General features: G+C 34.1%; 1 protein-coding gene and 1 non-coding gene across 10 annotated transcripts in view; one reads left to right on the forward strand and one right to left on the reverse strand.

The window, feature by feature from the left end:
• Hycc2 (hyccin PI4KA lipid kinase complex subunit 2) overlaps window positions 1-21080 on the reverse strand; it is a 100667-nt gene that overhangs the window by 31953 nt on the left and 47634 nt on the right. For 8 of the 9 annotated variants that reach the window (XM_074071382.1, XM_074071383.1, XM_074071375.1 and 5 more), the window contains 5 exons: window positions 18703-18775; window positions 17760-17861; window positions 12458-12637; window positions 7523-7603; window positions 4059-4174 (listed from right to left, as the gene is read on the reverse strand). In XM_074071382.1, the coding sequence (XP_073927483.1) occupies window positions 4059-4174; window positions 7523-7603; window positions 12458-12637; window positions 17760-17861; window positions 18703-18753 (530 nt within the window). In that variant the 5' untranslated portion in view covers window positions 18754-18775. Of the gene's footprint in view, window positions 1-4058; window positions 4175-7522; window positions 7604-12457; window positions 12638-16977; window positions 17034-17759; window positions 17862-18702; window positions 18776-21080 lie in introns of those variants that run through there. The other variant, XM_074071384.1, reaches the window with a different exon arrangement.
• LOC141423004 (small nucleolar RNA U13) lies at window positions 20254-20352 on the forward strand. The gene has a single exon (XR_012447683.1). It is a non-coding gene; the product is annotated as a small nucleolar RNA U13 (small nucleolar RNA).

Here is a 21080-nt window from a genome sequence, read left to right on the forward strand (position 1 = left end):
GTCATAAAAAGATGAAGCCTATAAATACTTATATAAGCGACTGAGTTGACTAAAATCCAGTCACCTTAAAGGTTTTGTAAGGTCAAAATTTAATGTACTGATGTTAAACGAAAACTTAATTCTACCTTAAAATATTATATTGTTCTTGATAACATTTACAAACAAAACAAAACAAAACAAAACTGTCCTAAAATGGTTTTTGTTTTGTTAAGGTAACTGTCAGGAATTTTTGGTGCTACAGGTTAATCTACAAATTTATCAAGACAACAAGAGTTTATTAAAACACAGAGAGGCAAGCGGCAACTGAGCACAAGGAGTGCTGGTGCACTGACATGAGGGTTGAGACAGACTTTTGCTTTGTAAAGCAAAGTTAAAAAAAAAAATGCACCCTCCAGATAGGATTAAAAAAAAAAAAAAACCTCAAAAAGGAGCATTACACTGGAGGTCAAACCTCCAGTTTTTATTGGCGTCAACAGAGTGAAGATGTTAGTCCTACTCCTTCCTCATGGCAGGTGGAGGGAATTTTTGGCCTGGGATGGCCAGATTGGGCCTTTTATTTTTAGGGGGGCTCCACTGACTATAGGTTGGTGGGATCCTGCTGTATGTCCTGAGCCTTTTGTTAATGCCAACAATCTGGGATATGATCCCTTATCAACATCTGAGCCATGATTCTTAGCCATTAGGTTTCCTAGCTCCACACTTATTCCCCATAAATATTTACCTGTGTTCTCTGGTGATTTTTGTCAGGGTTTTGACTTTTAAAGTAACTGAGTCATAACTAAATAAAAGTTCATTTAAGAGTTGGTTTATGTAAAATTTTCTAAATGACCTCGTGGTTAAACAACTGTTGTCTTGGATGAGTCGAATGCAGTCGGTAACCTCTATGTGTCTCTGAGTGGGATATTTGGGGTCACTGACATTGTTCATCCCCCCTCCCCAAATGAAGAGAAAATCTAAGTTTTACTTCAAGAGCAACAATTAAACTAGTATGTATATATAACCTCTGTAGAGCTGTAATACTGTTGCTGATTCCTGTATACCAAATATATTTATGTTTTTCAAGTATATCAAGCCTTCTAAAATACAAAATTTAGATAAACATGGTAACAAAAAGTTAATGGTACTGATATATTGTTCCATTAGTTGCTAAATTGTCCATCAGAATTCTAACCATGGCTCTTTTTTAAGTTTTTGTCATTATAATTTTGATCATTCTGGGGCATTTATAATCAAGTCCATAAAAAAAAGACTCTACTAAGTACTTATGTGTCAACCATGTTAACTTTTTAGACCTCTGCTTTTGTTGGACTTTGTTTTGTATTGTCCTTGTCTAAAAGCCCAGTGCCTAAAACTCCTTCTAAGCCTCTTTGTTGCTTAAATTTGGCTAAAAGGGTCTAGGACTCCCACCTGATCTGCTCATTATTTCCTCTCTGTCCCGCAACGTGGGACCAAAAACAAACAAACAAACAAAAATCCAGAAAAGAGCAAATCCTCATGATGAGAAAAAAAATCAAAAAAGATCTTCAGTCTACAGCCATACCACCCTGAATATACCCAATCTCATCTGGTCTCGAAAGCTAAGCAGGTTTGAGCCTGATTAGTACTTGGATGGGAAAAAGATTTCAGAGAAGACTGCTCAGAGACAAGCAGTTCGGACACAAGGGGGGAATGCCATCAAAGTTCCAAAGGAGTCACTGGTGCCAGATTTTTCTCAAAAATAACCAAGAGCGAGAGGATTGAGGAAATGGTTCTTACACATGTGTGACTATCTGACATTAAAGCCCTTCTAGACATAAACTTGTATTTTTTTAGACAGGGTCAACTTAAATAGAGACAAAATGACTATTTTTACTGGCTCTAGATATGTCTTTTGATACTTAAAGATGGTATTTTTAACTTTTTTAAAATAATGTGCTTTTTTAGAGGACATATATACTAATAATATATTGTTGCCATGGTAATTCTACTCGGTTAAAAAAAACAACAACAGAAGATACTGTCCAGGTAAAAGAATAAAATGGCCAACCATTAACATCCCATTGGAGGGGCCCTTTGTTGTTATCTTGTCTATCTCCACTGCAGTTAAAGTAGCAAAAATTACTCCCTGGATCCACCATAGCCAAGTAAAGTCAGCCTCTCCCAAATGGGAGTGCATCCTTGACCCAGCCTTACCATGCAAGATTACCTTCCAGAACTCCTGTACCCTTCCTCAGCAGAACCTCACCTTCCAGGAGATAACAGGGGACCATGAACAATGGAACAACCGTCTTGCTGTAGCCACTCTGGCAGCTGACCAGTCTATGCACAGCAGAAGCTCGAACATGGGATGCACCACTGCTCTCCTCTACACTCTTGGACGCTTACCTTTTGGATTGACCCTTGCAAGGTTTCCCCCATGTACTGAATGTCATAAGAGAGCCATTGTTGGGACCTCCAAACAGCCATACTTTGTATCACGCACCCACAAACAGGTCAGGTGTTACATCGGCTCATATACTCCCCAGGTTTGCCAGGTTGCCGGTAAGCTATACTAAAAGTCCCACAGTAAAGAAAATAATATGGGCTACATTTGTCATGGAATGTGGGGTGATGGGTCTTGTCTTGGGAGCATGTTTGATGTTACCCTGCCTGGTTTCCTTGGTATTGCAGTCCATCAGGACCACTACGGAGAGAAAAACAGCCACCCATGTAATGATGCTATGAAAATACAAACCCCTAAATCAAGATGATGCTCTTTCACCCTAGGTGGTTCCGAATATCAAAGGGGGAATAATGTAGCAGGGAGGAGGGCCAAAAAATGAAACAAGCAATGTCCTTTATGCTTGAGTTATTTTTCAGACAGGGTTTTGTGCTTTTGACCAGAGCCAGCTTCTGATAATTTAACAGGGAGGAAGGGGACAGCATAGATGGGAGATAAAACTTAAAATATCTAAATGTGAAGAAGGTCACATAGCACTGGGGGTGAAGTAGCCACTACAGTTGCATGCAACCATATATGGGTTAACCCTTGCTTTTTGCTTCTGTAAACTGCTTGCAAGAGTATGATGAGACTCCTTTGTTCTCGGGGCTCAGCCACTGAGTGTGAATCTGGTGAACCACTACTGGCCCGCTAATAAATATTGCTTCTTGAAAAGCCTTGGTGTCCCATGTCTGTGGTATCTCTATTAGAGATTCGTGTAACAGTAGCCTTATAAAAAGCCTGAGGGAGTTTGCTCATTCCTTCCACAGAATATGAAGTCACAGGTAGAAGGAACCATCTTTGAAAAAGAGGCCATATCTCCTCACCAGACATAGAATCTGCTGGTGTTTTTGGTGTACTGGGGTTTGAACTCAGGGCTTCACACCTGCTAGGCAGACACTCTACCACTTTGGCCATGCCTCCTGCCCTTTTTGCTCTGGCTATTTTTGAAATAAGGTCCCACTTTTTGCCCTGGCCAGTCTTAACTACAAACCTCCTATTTATGCCTGCAGGAGCTGAGATGACAAGTGCACACTACCATGCTCAGTGTTTTCTGCTGAGATGTTTTTTTGAATTTTTTGCCTAGGCTGGCCTTAAATCATGATCCTCCCAATCTCAGCCTTATAAGTAGCTTGGATTGCAGGCACGAGCCACCGGCACCCAGCTTCTGCTGGTGCTTTGATCTTGTACTTCCCACCCTCAATCAATCAATCAATCAATCAAGCATCAAAGAATGAGGGAATATTAATGCACTGCTAGAGAAAGAAGATTATTTTCTGTTTCTTATTCACATAAGACTCATTTATGTCTCATATATAGCACATACACCTAGCCTGAAGGTAATTTCAATACAATATTTTAGTGCACCTGCAGTTTGATTATGTCCCAATCACATGAGGGTCAGGTGTGTAATTTTCACTTAAGGTGTCATGTTGGAGCTCAAAGTTTCAGATTTGGGAAGTTCAACCTGTATTGTATTTCACTAAGTAAGATATATTTAACTTTTGGACTCTTCTCATATCAAACCTGAACTAAAGCAATTATAGTTAACAATTAAGCATAATCCACAACTGTTACTGTCTATAATTTTGACCATTACCGGTTTTGTGCAGTGAATGTTTCCCTTTGAGGATGAAGATCACTATAAACAACTCTGATGAGATCATGCTGACACAATGCCCCTTCTGTCAAAGCCATGGATCCGATTGTCGAGGGCTACAAAAAGAAGGTATAGTTTGAAATGGTGTTTTTAAAACTAAGTAAAATTCATATCAGGTAATTGAATTTAGTTTCAATGAAGGGCTGTTTCAAATAATTCATTCTTTTCTTTCAAAATCTTTTGTTTTTCAACTACATATTCCACAGATTCTTTTGGAAATTATGGGAATAAAATATGTAAAACTAAAAATATACTGCTTTATTTTTTAAAGTCTATGGATATTTAGGAAAGAGTAAGAAAAGTTGCTGAAAAAACTAAGGGTTAAAAATAAATTAGTTTTAATACCTGTGGTCTTTATTTCTAAGAAGTCAGTTATTTAAATAGGTCTTTATTAAGCATGTTGAACCTTCAGAAAAGCTGTATTAGATAATTGTGTGTTTTGTCCTGTATTAAATTAATGTCTTAACATAAAAAGTCTTTTCATGTAAATCATGTATTCCAAGGTTTTATGAAGACAATGTGCTCTTGTTTAATGTAAATTCTTCTCTATGTTTAATTTAAATTTTTGAAATTGTCATAAAAAATAAAATATTCAGATATTTAAAAATAAATTAAATTTATTTATTTAATTATTCATATGAATAAATGAAAAAAATGTAATTAGTTTGTATTCCAGAACCCAGAATACAATTGTTTTTAATTATATAATGTAAACAATATTGAAGACTATGGTCAAAAGTCTCTTTAGTACAGACATAACTGATGTCACATTTCTCAAGCCAGAAGAACCATCCATTCATTAGTGCTTCACTATCCTCCATTTCATTTCATAAAATCATACAAAGAACTTAATTAAAATCTATTGCTTAATACCACTCTTGGGGATATACCCAAAAGACTGTGACACAGGTTACTCCAGAGGCACCTGCACACCCATGTTTATTGCGGTACTATTCACAATAGCTAAGTTATGGAAACAGCCAAGATGCCCCAGCACTGACGAATGGATTAAGAAAATGTGGTATCTACCACTCTTGGGGATATACCCAAAAGACTGTTACTCCAGAGGCACCTGCACATCCATGTTTATTGCGGCACTATTCACAATAGCCAAGTTATGGAAACAGCCAAGATGCCCCAGCACTGACGAATGGATTAAGAAAATGTGGTATCTATACACAATGGAATTTTATGCAGCCATGAAGAAGAACGAAATGTTATCATTCGCTGGTAAATGGATAGAATTGGAGAACATCATTCTGAGTGAGGTTAGCCTGGCTCAAAAAACCAAAAATCGTATGTTCTCCCTCGTATGTGGACATTAGATCAAGGGCAAACACAACAAGGGGATTGGACTATGAGCACATGATAAAAGCGAGAGCACACAAGGGAGGGGTGAGGATAGGTAAGACACCTAAAAAACTAGCTAGCATTTGTTGCCCTTAATGCAGAGAAACTAAAGCAGATACCTTAAAGCAACTGAGGCCAATAGGAAAAGGGGAACAGGTACTAGAGAAAAGGTTAGATGAAAAAGAATTAACCTAGAAGGTAACACCCACGCACAGGAAATCAATGTGAGTCAATGCCCTGTATAGCTATCCTTATCTCAACCAGCAAAACCCCTTGTTCCTTCCTATTATTGCTTATACTCTCTCTACAACAAAATTAGAAATAAGGGCAAAATAGTTTCTGCTGGGTATTGAGGGGGGGAGCGGGAGGGGATGGAGTGGGTGGTAAGGGAGGGGGTGGGGGCAGGGGGGAGAAATGAACCAAGCCTTGTATGCACATATGAATAATAAAAAAAAAAAGAAAATGTGGTATCTATACACAATGGAATTTTATGCAGCCATGAAGAAGAACGAAATGTTATCATTCGCTGGTAAATGGATGGAATTGGAGAACATCATTCTGAGTGAGGTTAGCCTGGCCCAAAACACCAAAAATCGTATGTTCTCCCTCATATGTGGACATTAGATCAAGGGCAAACACAACAAGGGGATCGGACTATGAGCACATGATAGAAGCGAGAGCACACAAGGGAGGGGTGAGGATAGGTAAGACACCTAAAAAATTAGCTAGCATTTGTTGCCCTTAACGCAGAGAAACTAAAGCAGATACCTTAAAAGCAACTGAGGCCAATAGGAAAAGGGGAACAGGAACTAGAGAAAAGGTTAGATCAAAAAGAATTAACCTAGAAGGTAACACCCACGCACAGGAAATCAATGTGAGTCAATGCCCTGTATAGCTATCCTTATCTCAACCAGCAATAACCCTTGTTTCTTCCTATTATTGCTTATACTCTCTCTACAACAAAATTAGAAATAAGGGTGAAATAGTATCTGCTGGGTACTGAGGGGGTGGGGGGGAGAGGGAGGGGTTGGAGTGGGTAGTAAGGGAGGGGGTGGAGTGGGTGGTAAGGGAGGGGGTGGGGGCAGGGGGGAGAAATGACCCAAGCCTTGTATGCACATATGAATAATAAAAGAAAAAAAAATAAAGTTAAAAACTGAAGATCAACTGAAAATATTTTATAAAGCTATGGCATTTATAAAGCTATAGTAATTTTAAGTTTGATGATTAAAAAATACTTACAAATTAAAGAAAATCTATTGCTTAGAAATATTCTATGTTAAAATGAGTCCTGGCTAAATCAGAGACATTCTATTTCTAACTAAAACAAAGTACCAGGGGAACAAATTAAAAAATTTTATAGCCGCACAGAGCTAAGACAAGCAGGATACTGTATGTTGAAAGGAAAATAGAATACAATTTTTAGAGTACGTTTGTTTAAATGCTTTCTTCACAACTTTATACATCAAATGCCAGTACAGACCACAAGTTTGATTCACAACACATTTCCTCACTGTGTTTTACTTAAAGAAAGTAGGAAGAAAGGCTTCAAGGTAACAGGCATCATTTACCTATATAATCATCAATGTTTTCACATTCTTCAACTAAATAAATATAAGCAAAAAAGTATGTTATTGAACAGCTAGAATGTGTCAATACTTGTTTATACTGAAATACAAGTGTTTTCATTCTTCTAGGTAGTCATTTTTCTAAAGAATAATAAAAATGAGTCAATATTACAAAGATAATTTCTAAACAATATGGAAAGCTTTAAAAAGCAAAGAATATTTTTGAAAATTCATTAAAAACTAACTTAAAGGCCAAAAATGATATAGGTTGACAAATAAAAAAAAAGAAATAAGAACCAAAGGAAAATTTTCCATTAATTATTTTTTGCCTCTCGACGCAGCTGAGTATTACATCACTAATAGCAAACATCTGCTGTTCAGAAACGAGTCATTAAAGATGTGCAAGGAATATTTACCTCGGGTAAAAACTGCCTTTTTATCTCTTAGTTGATATAATTTTAAACCATACTACCTTTTTATGTTACTTACTTCATGGTATATTGAAGGCTTGGATAAGGAAGGGATGGTGAAAGATAGTACTTTATTGTTTCCATCTTTGTCAGCAATTTCCTATAGTCAAAAAATATACAAAGACAATGAAGTAATCTTAGGCCTAGAATATATCATTGGTACTTAAATTTGTCCCCCTCCTTATATCTTTTCTAACTTAATAGCAAATTTGTGTACTTTGGTAGTAGAGTTGTAACTTATAGAGATAGTAAATATAATACTATAGCAAATCAAGTACAATATGACATCGAAGACAAGTAGCAGGCATGAAAATCAACATTTTTGTTAAATTTGCATACAGAACAGGGAGATTAAAAGTGATTAGATTGTTCAATAGATGCATCACTGAGGAAAACATTATAATTAAAGATCTTAGCCAAGAGAACCACACTTACTAAAATAAGAAAAACACAACACATTGTTCTAACACAAAATGAATTTTTTCCAACTTTACTGAGGCATAAGTGACAAATACAAAACTACATATATTTATGGTACACAACATGGTGTTTTGGTATGTTTACATTGTGAAATAATTATCACAATCAAGCTAAATAACACAGTGCCTCAATCACCCTTTTTTACAATGAAAACATTTAAAAATGAATCTTGAATAAAAAACTCTTAACAATAATATATTGACCTAAAATGAACTACATGTAAGCATAATTAATATTAATTCAAGTAATTAAAAATAAATTTATAGCTGGGCGCCAGTGACTCATACCTACAATCCTAGCTACTTGGGAGGCTGAAATCAGAAGAATCAAGGTTCAAGGCCAGCCTGGACAAATAGTTTGCGAGAACCCATCTCCAAAATGACCAGAGCAAAATGAACTAAAGTGTGGCTCAAGTGGTAGAGCACCTACTTTGCAATCAATCAATCAATAAACAAACAACCAATCAATAAATAAATTTATAACTAGTTAATTTCTACTGAGCTGCAAGAAAATTCTTATGATTACAAATTTTTTTTCCTTGTGTTTCAAGACAGTCTTACTATGTAACCAGGGCTAGCCTGAAACTCATTATGTAGACAAAGCAGGCTGGCCTCAACCTCACAATCCCCATATTGCAGCCTTCTGAGTGCTTGTATTACAGGTGTGTGCCATAAAATCGGGCTCCTTGTAACTTTTTTTTTTTTGTGTGGTACTGGGGTTTGAACTCAAGGCCTACCCCTTGAGTCACACCACCAGCCCTTTCTTTGAAGAGATTTTTCGAGATAGGGTCTCACGAACTATTTTCCCAGGCTGGCTTCAAATCGTGATCCTTCTAATCTCTGCCTCCTGAGTAGCTAGGATTACAGGCGTAAACCACAGGTGCCCGGCCTCTCTGAATTTTTTTTAAAGCACTTTTTCTTTTCATAAAAAGGTCAATGGTGTCCTGCATTTCTTCAGACTCTGGCACCTCCAATCTTCCCCAGATATTAATAAATACCTGCCTACATACCACAGCAGTTAGGAGTGAAATACTGCCATATTTCTCTACTGCCTTACTTTTGTTTGTTTCTTTTCTAATTTATGTCAGTAAAGAGAGAAAACTGCTCTTAGTGGGCCTGAATGGTAGGTAGTCAGAGATTGAGTAGCTACATAGCATAAAAGAAAAATACAATAAGAACAACAACTAACATCACCAAACCACAAACCTCAAAAACTTTCCCACATAGCTCATTTCTGAGTTTATTATATCATAGGAGAGTGCCAATTATATGTGAACATAACTATGCCTCTAATTTTGGCAGGATAAAGTCCCTAGACAGCTCATGCAGCTTCTTTGTAATAATCAAACTAGTTACCATTATATCTGGGCCACTGCATTTCAAAGAATATGCTATGATCAAAAAAAAAAGAATATGCTATCAAAAATGGGTCTGATTTAAGTTAGGTAAAAAAATTTTATTTTTACTTCTAAATTTCAAATCAAGCCAAATACTTTTAGATATAATTGTGAAGTATGCTGATACTTGTTAAGGGCAACATAAAACTCCTGGAGCTTTTAAGACAGAAAGGAAATGCTGGGGAAGAAAAGAAAAAAGTGAAATGAGTATATAGAAAAAACCTAATGTGATAAGAAAATCTGAGAACTATTAAGAAAGGAGAGCACTGTTGAAGGAATTAAAAGAAGTCAGAAGCCTGAAGTTACATTTCTGACATATAACAGGCATTTTTTTATAGCATGTTATTTTGTGGTATCCAAAGATAATTAAACCACAGCACCAAGAACTATTAACAACTTGCCAATCTGCTTTGCAAAATATTTGTTTCATTCATCTCACTACTGAACTTTGTAACAAAACAAATTAATAAAAATGACAGCTAATGTTAAATAACCTAAACACCAAATTGAATTATTAAATCAGCAAAAATTTACTAAGTATCTGTTGATAAGCACTTTAGGAATAGTGATATATAAAACAAATTTCCTGCACTAGTTTTTAATTTAAAAAATTTTAATTATGATAATAAAAATGATAAACACTTATTAAAGAAATTAGTCAACATGCTGGACTCCTCAAATTGTTTTTAATTTTACTAACAATGTCCTATTTGTGCTTCACAGATGAGGCAAATGAAATCAAGCTATTAAATAACTTTCTCAAACTTAAAATAGCCAATAAATAGAACATGGTTTTCTATCCAACACAAGTGATTCTAAAATCACACCTCCAGACCATTTTATTCTGGTTATTTTGGAGATGGGGGGGGTGGGTCTCACAAACTATTTCCAAGAACCGGTTTCAAACTGAGATCCTCCTGATCTCAGCCTCCCAAGTAGCTAGGATTATAGGCATGAGCCATCAGTGGCCAGTGTGATGGAAACGTTTTCTAATGGTTTTAAGTGATAAAAATTAAGAGGAGTGAGCACTGGTACAGAAGAATTTTTTTTTATTCTGAGACTCAATTTCTAGTACTTTATTACCTCCCAACTATAAAACCAAACTTATCATGGATAGTGTTTACAAGTGTATTGAATATACACAATATAAGACTTCAATGGCAGGAATTTCAGTACAAGTGCCCTAAAAAAACAGAGTACTAATGTTTAAGGTACTTAAGAATGCCTTAGAAGGAAAGTTTCATAAACTAATGTAGTATCAAACACATAATGTACTAATTATTAATAAATTTATAAATTGCAATCTTTCTGTTGGGGGGTTGTACTGGGGTTTGAACTCAGGGCTTCATGCTTGCATAACAGGTACTCTACCACTTGAGTCACACCTCCAGTCCATTTGTCAGTATTTTTTGGAGATTTGGGGGGGGGGGTCTCAGGAACTATTTGCCTAAAATGGCCTTGAACCTCAATTCTCCCAATCTCAGTCTCTCAAGTAGCTAGGATTATAGGTGTGAGTCACTGGCACCTGGATACCAATTGCTGTTTTTATAATCAAACTACACTTTGAAGAAAAAGCTATATTCTGAATTGAAAATTTATGTAAGTGGGCTAACGGAGTGGCTCAAGTAATAAAGCGCCTGCCTTGCAAGCATGGGGCCCTGAGTTCAAACTACAGAACCACCAAAAAGAAATTTTACATAAGCAAACTCCATATCTAAAACTAAATAGAAACATAAGGGTTCTATACCAGTAGGTTCTTAATCATTCCTCTCTCAATGACTAAGTCATACTCATAAAATTCACAATTCAGTGAGTCCAGGTAACTATCCAATTGTACAGAGGTATATAAGGACAGAAAACATAATGTGTTTTAACAATTTTGTTACCTTGCATTGCATAGAAAAAGGAGTTTTAGTGCCCAAATCTTCAGAAGGTTCTTATGTAGATGTTCCCACTACTCTTTCCCACTTTTTCATATTGTTTCCTACAGTTCTTGCAACCTTTTAAGTTCTTCCTTTTCAAAATACCCTTTCCATCTATAACAAGTAACCAAGTCTCAGTCTTCAAGTTCCATACAAGGCCCTAGCATCTCCAATATGTTAGTGATATCTTTTCTCTTTCCAGTTTCCATTACGTTCTTATTCAGACTAATAAAAATCATAATATTCTATAAGTAGTATATTGGACTTTTCCACCTTAACTAACATTAAACCCTTAAAGAAACAGAAATCCCACGTCCATGTCCCCTATTCTTTCAATTACATATATAGCCTTCAAAATACAGAGTGGTGATTATACTCAACTTATGATTCCAAAGTTTCACTGCATACCAATATTAGATTCATCTTCCTAATATATAATGAAATTCTTCTGCTCAAAGCTCTCCAATTGGTTTCTCAATGTATACTAAGAAAGAAAAACAAAAACCTAACTCTTTGTTTTTTTTTAAAAGAATCTAAAACTGGAATGAAACCATCTTTCCTAGCTTACAAATATCTTGTGCTTCAAAGAAAATTCCTTCCTTTTACAAGGATAGAACCTGACTTTCCTGACTCTTTGCTTATGCTCATTTGATTAACTCTTCCTGAAATCTCACCTACTCCTAATCTCAACCTGTCAAAACTATACCTCTTCTTGAGGTCCATTTAGATGCCATTTCCTCAGTAAAGGCTGTCATAACTTTAGTTAATATGAGTTTCTCTCTGATATTCACTTTCCATGGAATCTTTGCATTATTAGTCATCTCCAAGCATGTCTTCTCTAGTAGAGCAGAAGTTGTCCTAAAAGCATGTATCACATCTAAGTCTTTTGTATTTTCAGTATCCAACTGGATGTGTTATGCAGAAAGAATTCATAAACACTGCTCAAATAAAATACTTTAAAGAAATAAGTCATAAGATATTAAAAATGCTACCAATTATAGTTGCACTGATAAAATGCTTATCATTACTTATCATTGTACTCAGTTCAAATAAATTTGAATATTTTAACTTATTTTTCTTTACATATTACTTGAATATTATTTTAGAGGATTTCAAAAAATATTTTAAATTTCCCAAACTATTATCTTGAACTTACCAAGTTGTAAATTCCTAACAGAAGTGCTTCAATGCAGCCATTACTCTGTCTGTCTCTGCTAACTGTAAGTCGTAAATAAACCCACATCAATTCTGGCAAGAATTGCAGTGTGAACCTCTTAAGTCGAACTTCAGAGCTACGATAGAGCTCAAACAGCTGGTGGCAGACAGGCTCCAGGAGCTAAAAGGTAAATAAGTACATTAGCTATTTCTATTCTTTTGGCTATAACTGTATTTTTAAAAGGCACAAATGCCTTTAGGATATTTAAAAATAAATTCTCAAAATTAGTTTCATCATATTTTGAGTTAATTCAACCAAAGCCTTTATATGAAAAGACCATAGATTAAAGTGACCAATCCACCAACTATAAGAAGTGCTTTGTGCCATATAATATTACCATGCCTTTTAATGTAGTATACTACTAAATGTATTAGATAATTAGTTATTTAGATAATGTACTACATATATATTTGGGGAATTTCCTACTCTGTCTTTACCAACTCTTACTATTCTCCATTTTTAAAAGTTTCTATTGGAATAAAATAATTTCAAATGGTCTCATTAGAAATAAGCTTTGAAATCTCAAGTGAGACTATGATACAAACAAATTATATACCACTCATTAGAACAGATTTTGCAATACATACTATTTACACATCCACAACTCTACCTAATATTTTAAATATGTACAACTAAGCAAAACTGATTATCTTTATGTTTTAAAACAGTTTTAAAATTTCAGTAATTTTATTCACTTGAAAGATTCTGAAAGGGTAAAAGTATACAGAAATAGCTTTTCCAACATTCATTTGGCTAACTGTTCATATATTACCATGTAAGGAACTTCATGACCTTAAAAACTGAAGAAAATGAACAGGTGCACATACTTTCAACTTAAAAATGATTGTACTAGAGTAATGCAGACCTACAAAACTGGCTAAAACTGGCATATCGAAAACTGACAAGAAACTACAAAGTAACTTTAAGTTAAACTATAATGCTAACTCTTTAAAAAAATAAATGGGTACAGTAATTTCATGTGCTTACTTCTACTCTAAATGACTAAAACAACACATTTACATTTAGAAATCTGCTTAAATGTACTTACATATGTCCGTAAAAATTCAATGTTCTAGAATAAAATCACTCCACTTTTACAATTGTAAAATTAAGTCAACAAATCTATGCCAATTATACAGTTAATATTAGATAGGTTAAACATAGTTCTTGAAGAATTCTAAAGTTTAAAAAGTTTAAAAAATTTATATACACACATACATCCTAGTCTAGTGATACTAAGCTCTTTATGTTAAATCACTATAACAACATAGTTTAAAAGTCTTTAAAATACCAATATTCCAACTATTCCCTTACATTGAAGTCTAGGTCAATCAGATAATCTGTCAAAGGTCATAGAAATTAATGGTAGGGGTAGATACTAAAACTAAACTCATATTTTCTAAAATCAAGTTGATGTATCCACTCTATCACTAAAAATGGAAGTAAAGGTTGTAATTACAAATAGTATATTCCATGTAGTACCAATAAAGAGTAACTAATAAGCTTTTGAAAAGAGTGAATCACTGGCATCTTTCATGAATGCTAATAGCACTATTCAGAGCTTCTGAGGAATTAAAGATTGCAGAAGCCCTCATAAATTTATTTATTTATTTATTTATTTATTTTATTTTTAGAGAGAGTCTCACTGTATAGCTCAGGCTGGCCTTGAGCTCTTTTTTTTTTCCTTTTTCTTTTATTATTCATATGTGCATACAAGGCTTGGTTCATCATAAATTTATTTGTTAAAAATATATACTTATGATTCAAACTGATTTTCCTCTACAAAGACTGTCTTCTCCAAATTTTATGGGCCATGGCACAATTACAATGAATTTCTGTTATGAAGACATTAATCATCCTTTTTCAGTAGCAAAAGGTATACTGACACAAAAAGACTGTATTTTAATTAAGTAAAGCAAAGAAATATAGTTTCCAAAATTATTACTCTGTTATTTTTAAATGCTGGAAATCCAGTAACTTCTACTTAGATACCACTACAAAATAAGATTGTTAAAAACTCGCCAATCTGTTAAAGCTTAATTCTAAGCATTTGTGTCATGTCACCATGTTCTCAAATTCTCAATATAATAAATGTCTTAGACCTCCCATAAATGGTACTATCATTCACACCAAAAATGTTGAAAATCATTATCCGTGGGCTAAAAACAAAATGAAAACAAACTGAAGAATAATCGACACCTTTTTCAAGTTAAGTAAACATAGTCTGACATAATTACTAAGATATGCTATCTAATAAACACACTGAGTGTGTTTTGGGTGGGATAATGGAGACCTAGCCAGGCACCAGTGGCTAATGCCTGTAATTCTAGCTTTTGGGAGGCTGAGTTCAGGAGAATTGAGGTTCGAGGTCAACCCAGGCAAATAGTTCGCAAGACCCCATCTCCAAAATAATGACAGCAAAATGGACTGGAAGTGTGGCTCAAGTGGCAGAGCACCTGCTTTGCAAGACAAAAAGCCCTGAGTTCAAACCTCAGTCCCACCAAAAAAAAATAATAATCAAGACGGAAGTATAACCTGAGTGGATTAAACATTGTGAGGTGAAGAAATGGAGAAGACAGAGACTATAAATAAGCAACAACTTATGAAGTTCATTTATGAATAGGGACAGAGAAAATGGGGTAGATGAAAGGAGGCAAAGTCAAAGAAGTTTTTTCAAAAACAAGAATATGACTGTTCATCAATTTACCTAATGAAAAGGAAAAAGGATGAGAGTATTACCAGAGATGCTTACTGTTTGAGTGGTAAATGTGAATGGGAAAAGAAGAGAGTGCCCAATTATTTTCTTCTACTTTAATGATCTAGAAAAGCAAGCTAAAAATGAAAAAGAAGGAGGATAAAGGCATGAAGAAAAAGAAAGTATAAAATCAACAGTGGGACAGTGAACCAAAGAAATAAAGTAGGACTTCAAGGGTACATATTATGTGCTCATTTGAGATTTGCAGTCCTAATTTAAAGAAGCAAAAGTCAACAAAACTGTTTTCTTTGGGCATATTCAGCTGCTCACGTACAGGAACAAGGAGCATGGATTGATTGCTGGGTTTTATCCATTTTTTTCCCAAAGAATATAAACTAAGAGAATAAGAAGCAAAGGAGCTAAGAATGTTTGCAAGGGAATATTTATAATAATGAACCATGAAAATCTATCTACACTGAGGGAAGTCAGAAAGGCATTCAAATCACAAAACAATGACAGAGTAAACGTATTGGAGGACTCCTTAAAGTGAAAGAACTGGTAGAGTGATTAAGGGGTCTGGTAGGAGAAAAAGAGAAAAACAAAGCAATATTATTGGTCTAGAGATTAAAATTAAAGTTGTAACATAGGTTGGCTATGATGTATAATATTAAATTTCTAGCAAATATGTATTCTTAAGTATTTTTATGGTTTTAAAGCAAAATTGTGAGACTGTCATTCATTTCAAATTCATATTAAATATGACATGACCATTTACTGAAACAACTTTTGTTAACTAATAATGCATTTGGTTATAACAAAATCAGGACTTAAAAGGACCCTCCTTCAGTGATTAAAGTCCAGAAATATTTTGAGATTCTACAGAAGTTACTATCCTGTTTTTCTGAAGTCTGAAGGCATGGTCAGAACCTTCTGACTTGACAGAACAAAAAATGGAAACCCAGACCTGCTGTAACAACTTGTTAATTATAATGAATGCTGAATCTTGAGCTTAGATCTCTCAAGATGTAACTTTTCAATTTCTAGCCACCCCTCCAAGGTCATATTATAAATGTGACAATATAAATAAAAATAGATTAAAAATTTTCATAGATTTAATTTTGTAAAAGGAAAAAGATACTTTTTTATAACTTCTGAGTCTTAATGAAAATGAAAAATATTTTAAAGTCTTTTTGTATTTGACTGCTAATCAGTATTTATTGATTCATTTATTTACGTGATGCTGGAGACTGAAACCAGGGCCTTTCACATGCTAGGTCAGTACTAATCCACTGACCTATAGCCCAGCCGAATCAATACTTATTACATGTTCAGTATGTACATGATAAAATACTACATTCCAAAGAAATAACAATATAGTATGACCACTGCCCATGAAGAACTTACAATCTAAAGAGAAAAGCATAAAACAAATTTTAATAAGCAAAGCTTAAATGTTAAGACAGCACAAAACAAGGGGTAGGGAACACACACTCATTATTCAAAAATGGAATTCAAGTACTCCTGACCAAGAAGAATATGAATATATACATTACTCATAACTAAAGTTTTAAAAACATTCAGAAATACACTGCAAGAGAAAAAGAAGCAAATGAATCCTGCAATTGCTGCTACAAATAGCAACAGATGCAAGTCTGAGAGCCAATCCAAATTTAAAAGACAGGAAAGGGGGTCAATAAGCAAGCTTTAGTGATAGGACAAAACTGAAGATGCACTTGAAGTTAAGCTGCTGTTAGGAGATGATTACCTGGATTTCTTCAAACTCACTCCAGTACACAGCAGAGGCACTCTTGGAGGGTGTATCTGGGAAGATAAGAAGCTACTTTCCTGTGTGCTCCTTTCATTTTTGCTTTAAAACATACATGAATCCAATGGGCTAAAACTATATGTCATACTACTGTGTTAGTGGAAAGATAATGTGTGTATTTAGCATAAGTTAACATACAGATTCAACAGCTGTATTTTTTTTCTTCTATCACAAAATTGAATGAAGAAAAACTGTTATTCTAAGTTTATTAATCTTGACTATTTTGACTAAAAAATGCTTCCTTTGATCATTTCCAGGGTAAATTTAATAAATAACAGCATGCTATTGTCATGAATTTGATTTCACTGATTATAGAGAATTTTATGAAACAATAAAATAATATAAAATAATAAAATAGTAAACAATATGAAAAAAATAAAGCAGAATCAGTATACAGTTAAAATTTGGCTTTCAGAGCAAGAAACATACCGTAAAAGGAGACAAGGAAAAGTTTCAAGTTAAATAAATAATCCATTGAGATGATGGTCACTCAAATCAAGAATCAAAAACATATTGCTCAACAGGAAAAAATTTGACCAAAATGCTTTTTAAAATGGAAAGAGAGGTAATGGGGAAAGCCAAAGAAATCAGAATGAAAAAAAAAATAGCAGAAAGAAATTTTCCAGATCCACAAGGATAGAAAACTACAAAACTTACATCTATGTGTTTTAATACACATATTTCACATTACTATATAGAAATCATTTAATGCATTTTCCTACCTCATTATTCGAATCTTGAATAACTTTATAGAGGGCTGGTACAAGTGTTTTTTTCCGGTGTAAAGTTGCTGCATAATTGGTGATCTGAGTGTCAGGTAATGCCTAAAAGAATCCATCAAAGAACAAAAAAAGTAAACTTAATACTTGGGAAGTCAGGAACTTTATTTTATAGTAGTGACTCTTCAAAAGCTTTATAAGAGTCAAAGAAGAAAAGTAAAAATAATTAATATAAAAAATAACCATAATAAGGCTGGAGGAGTGGCTCAAGTGGTAAGAGTGCCTGACTTGCAAGTGTGGTGGCCCTGAGTTCAAACCCCAGTGCTGCCAAAAAAACAAGAAATAACCACAGAGCTACTAAAATCTATTAATTTGGGATGTTTTACTATACAATTCTTCTAACTACTGAACCATGAAAAATAATCAGAAATCACATATTATACCTGGATTTCATGAAATGGTCCACCTTAATCTAACCTTAAAAAAATATAGGCTGTATTTCAATCCTTGCATGTACAATTTTACAAAATATTCATTTCCATAATATTCATAAACCATATAATTTTCAACCAAAAGTATCTGATTTAAACACAGGAAATAAAACAAGGCAAAAATTCTATTTTTGTGCATTTTTTTTCTTTTATTATTCATATGTGCATACCATGTTTGGGTTATTTTTGTGCCTTATTAAAGCTTTGAGACACATCTCTTTTACTGAATATATTTTAAATTTTAAATATTTCATTAATTTGGATAATTATTTTCATTTTTAACTAATTGCTCTGGTCCTCAGTCACATCAGTATGTTTCAAAGAATTATGATTAGAAAAACATTATTTCATATTTTGCCATTTCCACTTCATAGCATGTATTTCTTCATAGAACAATTGCTAAATTACTGTCATAAAGAATCATATAATACATTCTTATCCCCAATCCAGTTTACCTTGAATTCTGATAACCATTCTTCCACAACACCACGTTCAGATCCCAGCATCTTCTTTTACCTTCTTTTAACTCTAAAATAATAACAAAAAGCATTAAACCTGAAAATAGCATTACATCACTACCAAAGGTATATGATATGTGTCTTTCACTAAGAAGAAACTAATCTAGTCCATATTCTAGACAAGGGGCTTGTTTTTAGTTTGGAGCACAATTAAAGTTTTTCAGAAGTAAGTTCTGCTTTTAATGACATATTCTACTATTCTATGTTTTCCTATTTTCCCTAGTTCAAATGGCAAAAAAAGTGCCCTGAGTAAAATTAAACTATACATTATCCAAGATAAATGCCCCGTCAATGCGAGGAGAATAAGTTATAGATCATCAAACAAATCACATGACAAACCTAGATAAGATAGTAAGTATGGCCATATATTCAGCAAGCTGATAAAAACACTAAGTACTATACAAAATAAAGCCTTTGAAGAAAATAGGTCCATAAATTTTCTAAGTTGAAAAAGTATCTATGTTAAGAAAAAACTATATAGCAGTATATACACTGTAATTCCAATTAAAAATTATACTTAATTTGCCTGGAAGCAAATATATACTAAACCATCAAGTGTTGGTTTTTGAGGACATTCTAAATATGTAATTTTGAATAAAAATAATATGTATTTAAAGTGAAAAAGACAAGGAAAGTGTTTTATTTTCCTACTTTATAATTTAAAAGCTAAGAATAAGAAAAAAATAACTTAGGGAGGGGGAAGATCTATCTGTGAAACAACTAAAAGTCAGGATTTCCTAAAAGTTTGTCAAATTCCACATTAGATTTCTAAATAAAGAAAAAGAAATCAAATTTTCTATTTTTTTTTGCTTCAACTGCAAAAGGACTTTAAAATTTAATTTATATGTAAGGCACTACATCAAGTACTATTTAAGCAAAGAATACAAAAAGGAGTTAAGCATACCACTTATTTTCAAATAGCAAATGCTCTTGATACATTGATAGATCTCTTCAAAAAATTTTTAAGATAAAAAAGATAATGAGGGAACCCACAAGTTAAAAGAGATATATAAATACACACACACACACACACACACACACACACACACACCTATCGAGGACTGGTAAGGTGGCTCACACCAGTAACCTCAGCGCTTGGGAAGCTCAGCACTTGGGAAGCTGACAGAAAGATCACAAGTTTGAGGCCAGTCTGGGATACATAGTGAGTTCAAGGTCAGTCTGGGCTGCATAGTGAGACTTTGTCTCAAAAAAAAAAAGTGACTGGTTATGGTTATTTGATGATATTAAATTAAGAAATTATCATAGTTTATTTTTATATGTGATAATGGCATTATAGTCAGGTTTTCTTGGTGGTACTGGGTTTGAACCCAGGGCCTTGTACTTACTATATAGGCACTCTACATTTCAGCTACCCCACCAGCCCTGTAGCTAGATTTTTAAAAAATAGTCTTTATCTTTTAGAGATAGATACTGAAAAATTTACTGGTAAAATGATGTCTGGGATTTGCTTTAAAATAATGGGGGGAAATCCTTTTGTGTTTCATAAATATTGGTTGATTTTTCAAGGCATTGTGTGAAATACACCTCCCTCAAACCTTGTTCTGATGATGACACTTAAATATGACATATTAAGGAAAAAAAAAACAGGTGTGTGTGAAAGGAGAGTGTGTTAGCTATAGTTGAAATATGATTAACTATAAATTGATAACCACTAATGCTTAGTAATTAGTACACAAATTTCACATTATTCTCTGTGTTGTTGTAAGTTTGAAATGTCCCAAAGTGAACCATAAAAAAATAAAGATAAAAGAATTGATGAACATACATATACATTCTGACATCAGATATATAAAAGAAGGTTCTTGAACCTTTTTTTTTTTTAATTCTTTTGGGGGTGTACTGCAGGAGAAGCAAAGCAAAGATTCATAGACTCCTTTGGGAGCTAAACAAAACTATGAATCCCTACACTTCAAAAAAAGGTAAATAAATATAATGCCTACCAATGCACAATTCTTCGAACCATTTCAGGGAGTTTACACGTTCACTAAAGCCCATTAATAAGACAGGAACTCCTGAATTTTCTACTGAAGAAAAGACACTCATAAAAATAACTTTACAAAATAAAGGACCTGCTGGACTCCAGTGGCTCACGCCTATGATCCTGCCTATTCGGAAGGCAGAGATCAGGAGGATAGTGGTTCAAAAGCCAGCCCAGGTAACTAGATCAAGAGACCCTATCTCAAAAATACCCAACACAAAAAAGTGCTGGTAGAGTGGCTCAAGTGGTAGAGTGCCTGCCTAGCAAGTGTGAGGCCCAATATTCAAGCACCAGTACTATCAAAAAAGATTTTTAG

Source organism: Castor canadensis, chromosome 4, assembly GCF_047511655.1.
Source record: "Castor canadensis chromosome 4, mCasCan1.hap1v2, whole genome shotgun sequence".
Lineage (NCBI taxonomy): Eukaryota > Metazoa > Chordata > Mammalia > Rodentia > Castoridae > Castor > Castor canadensis.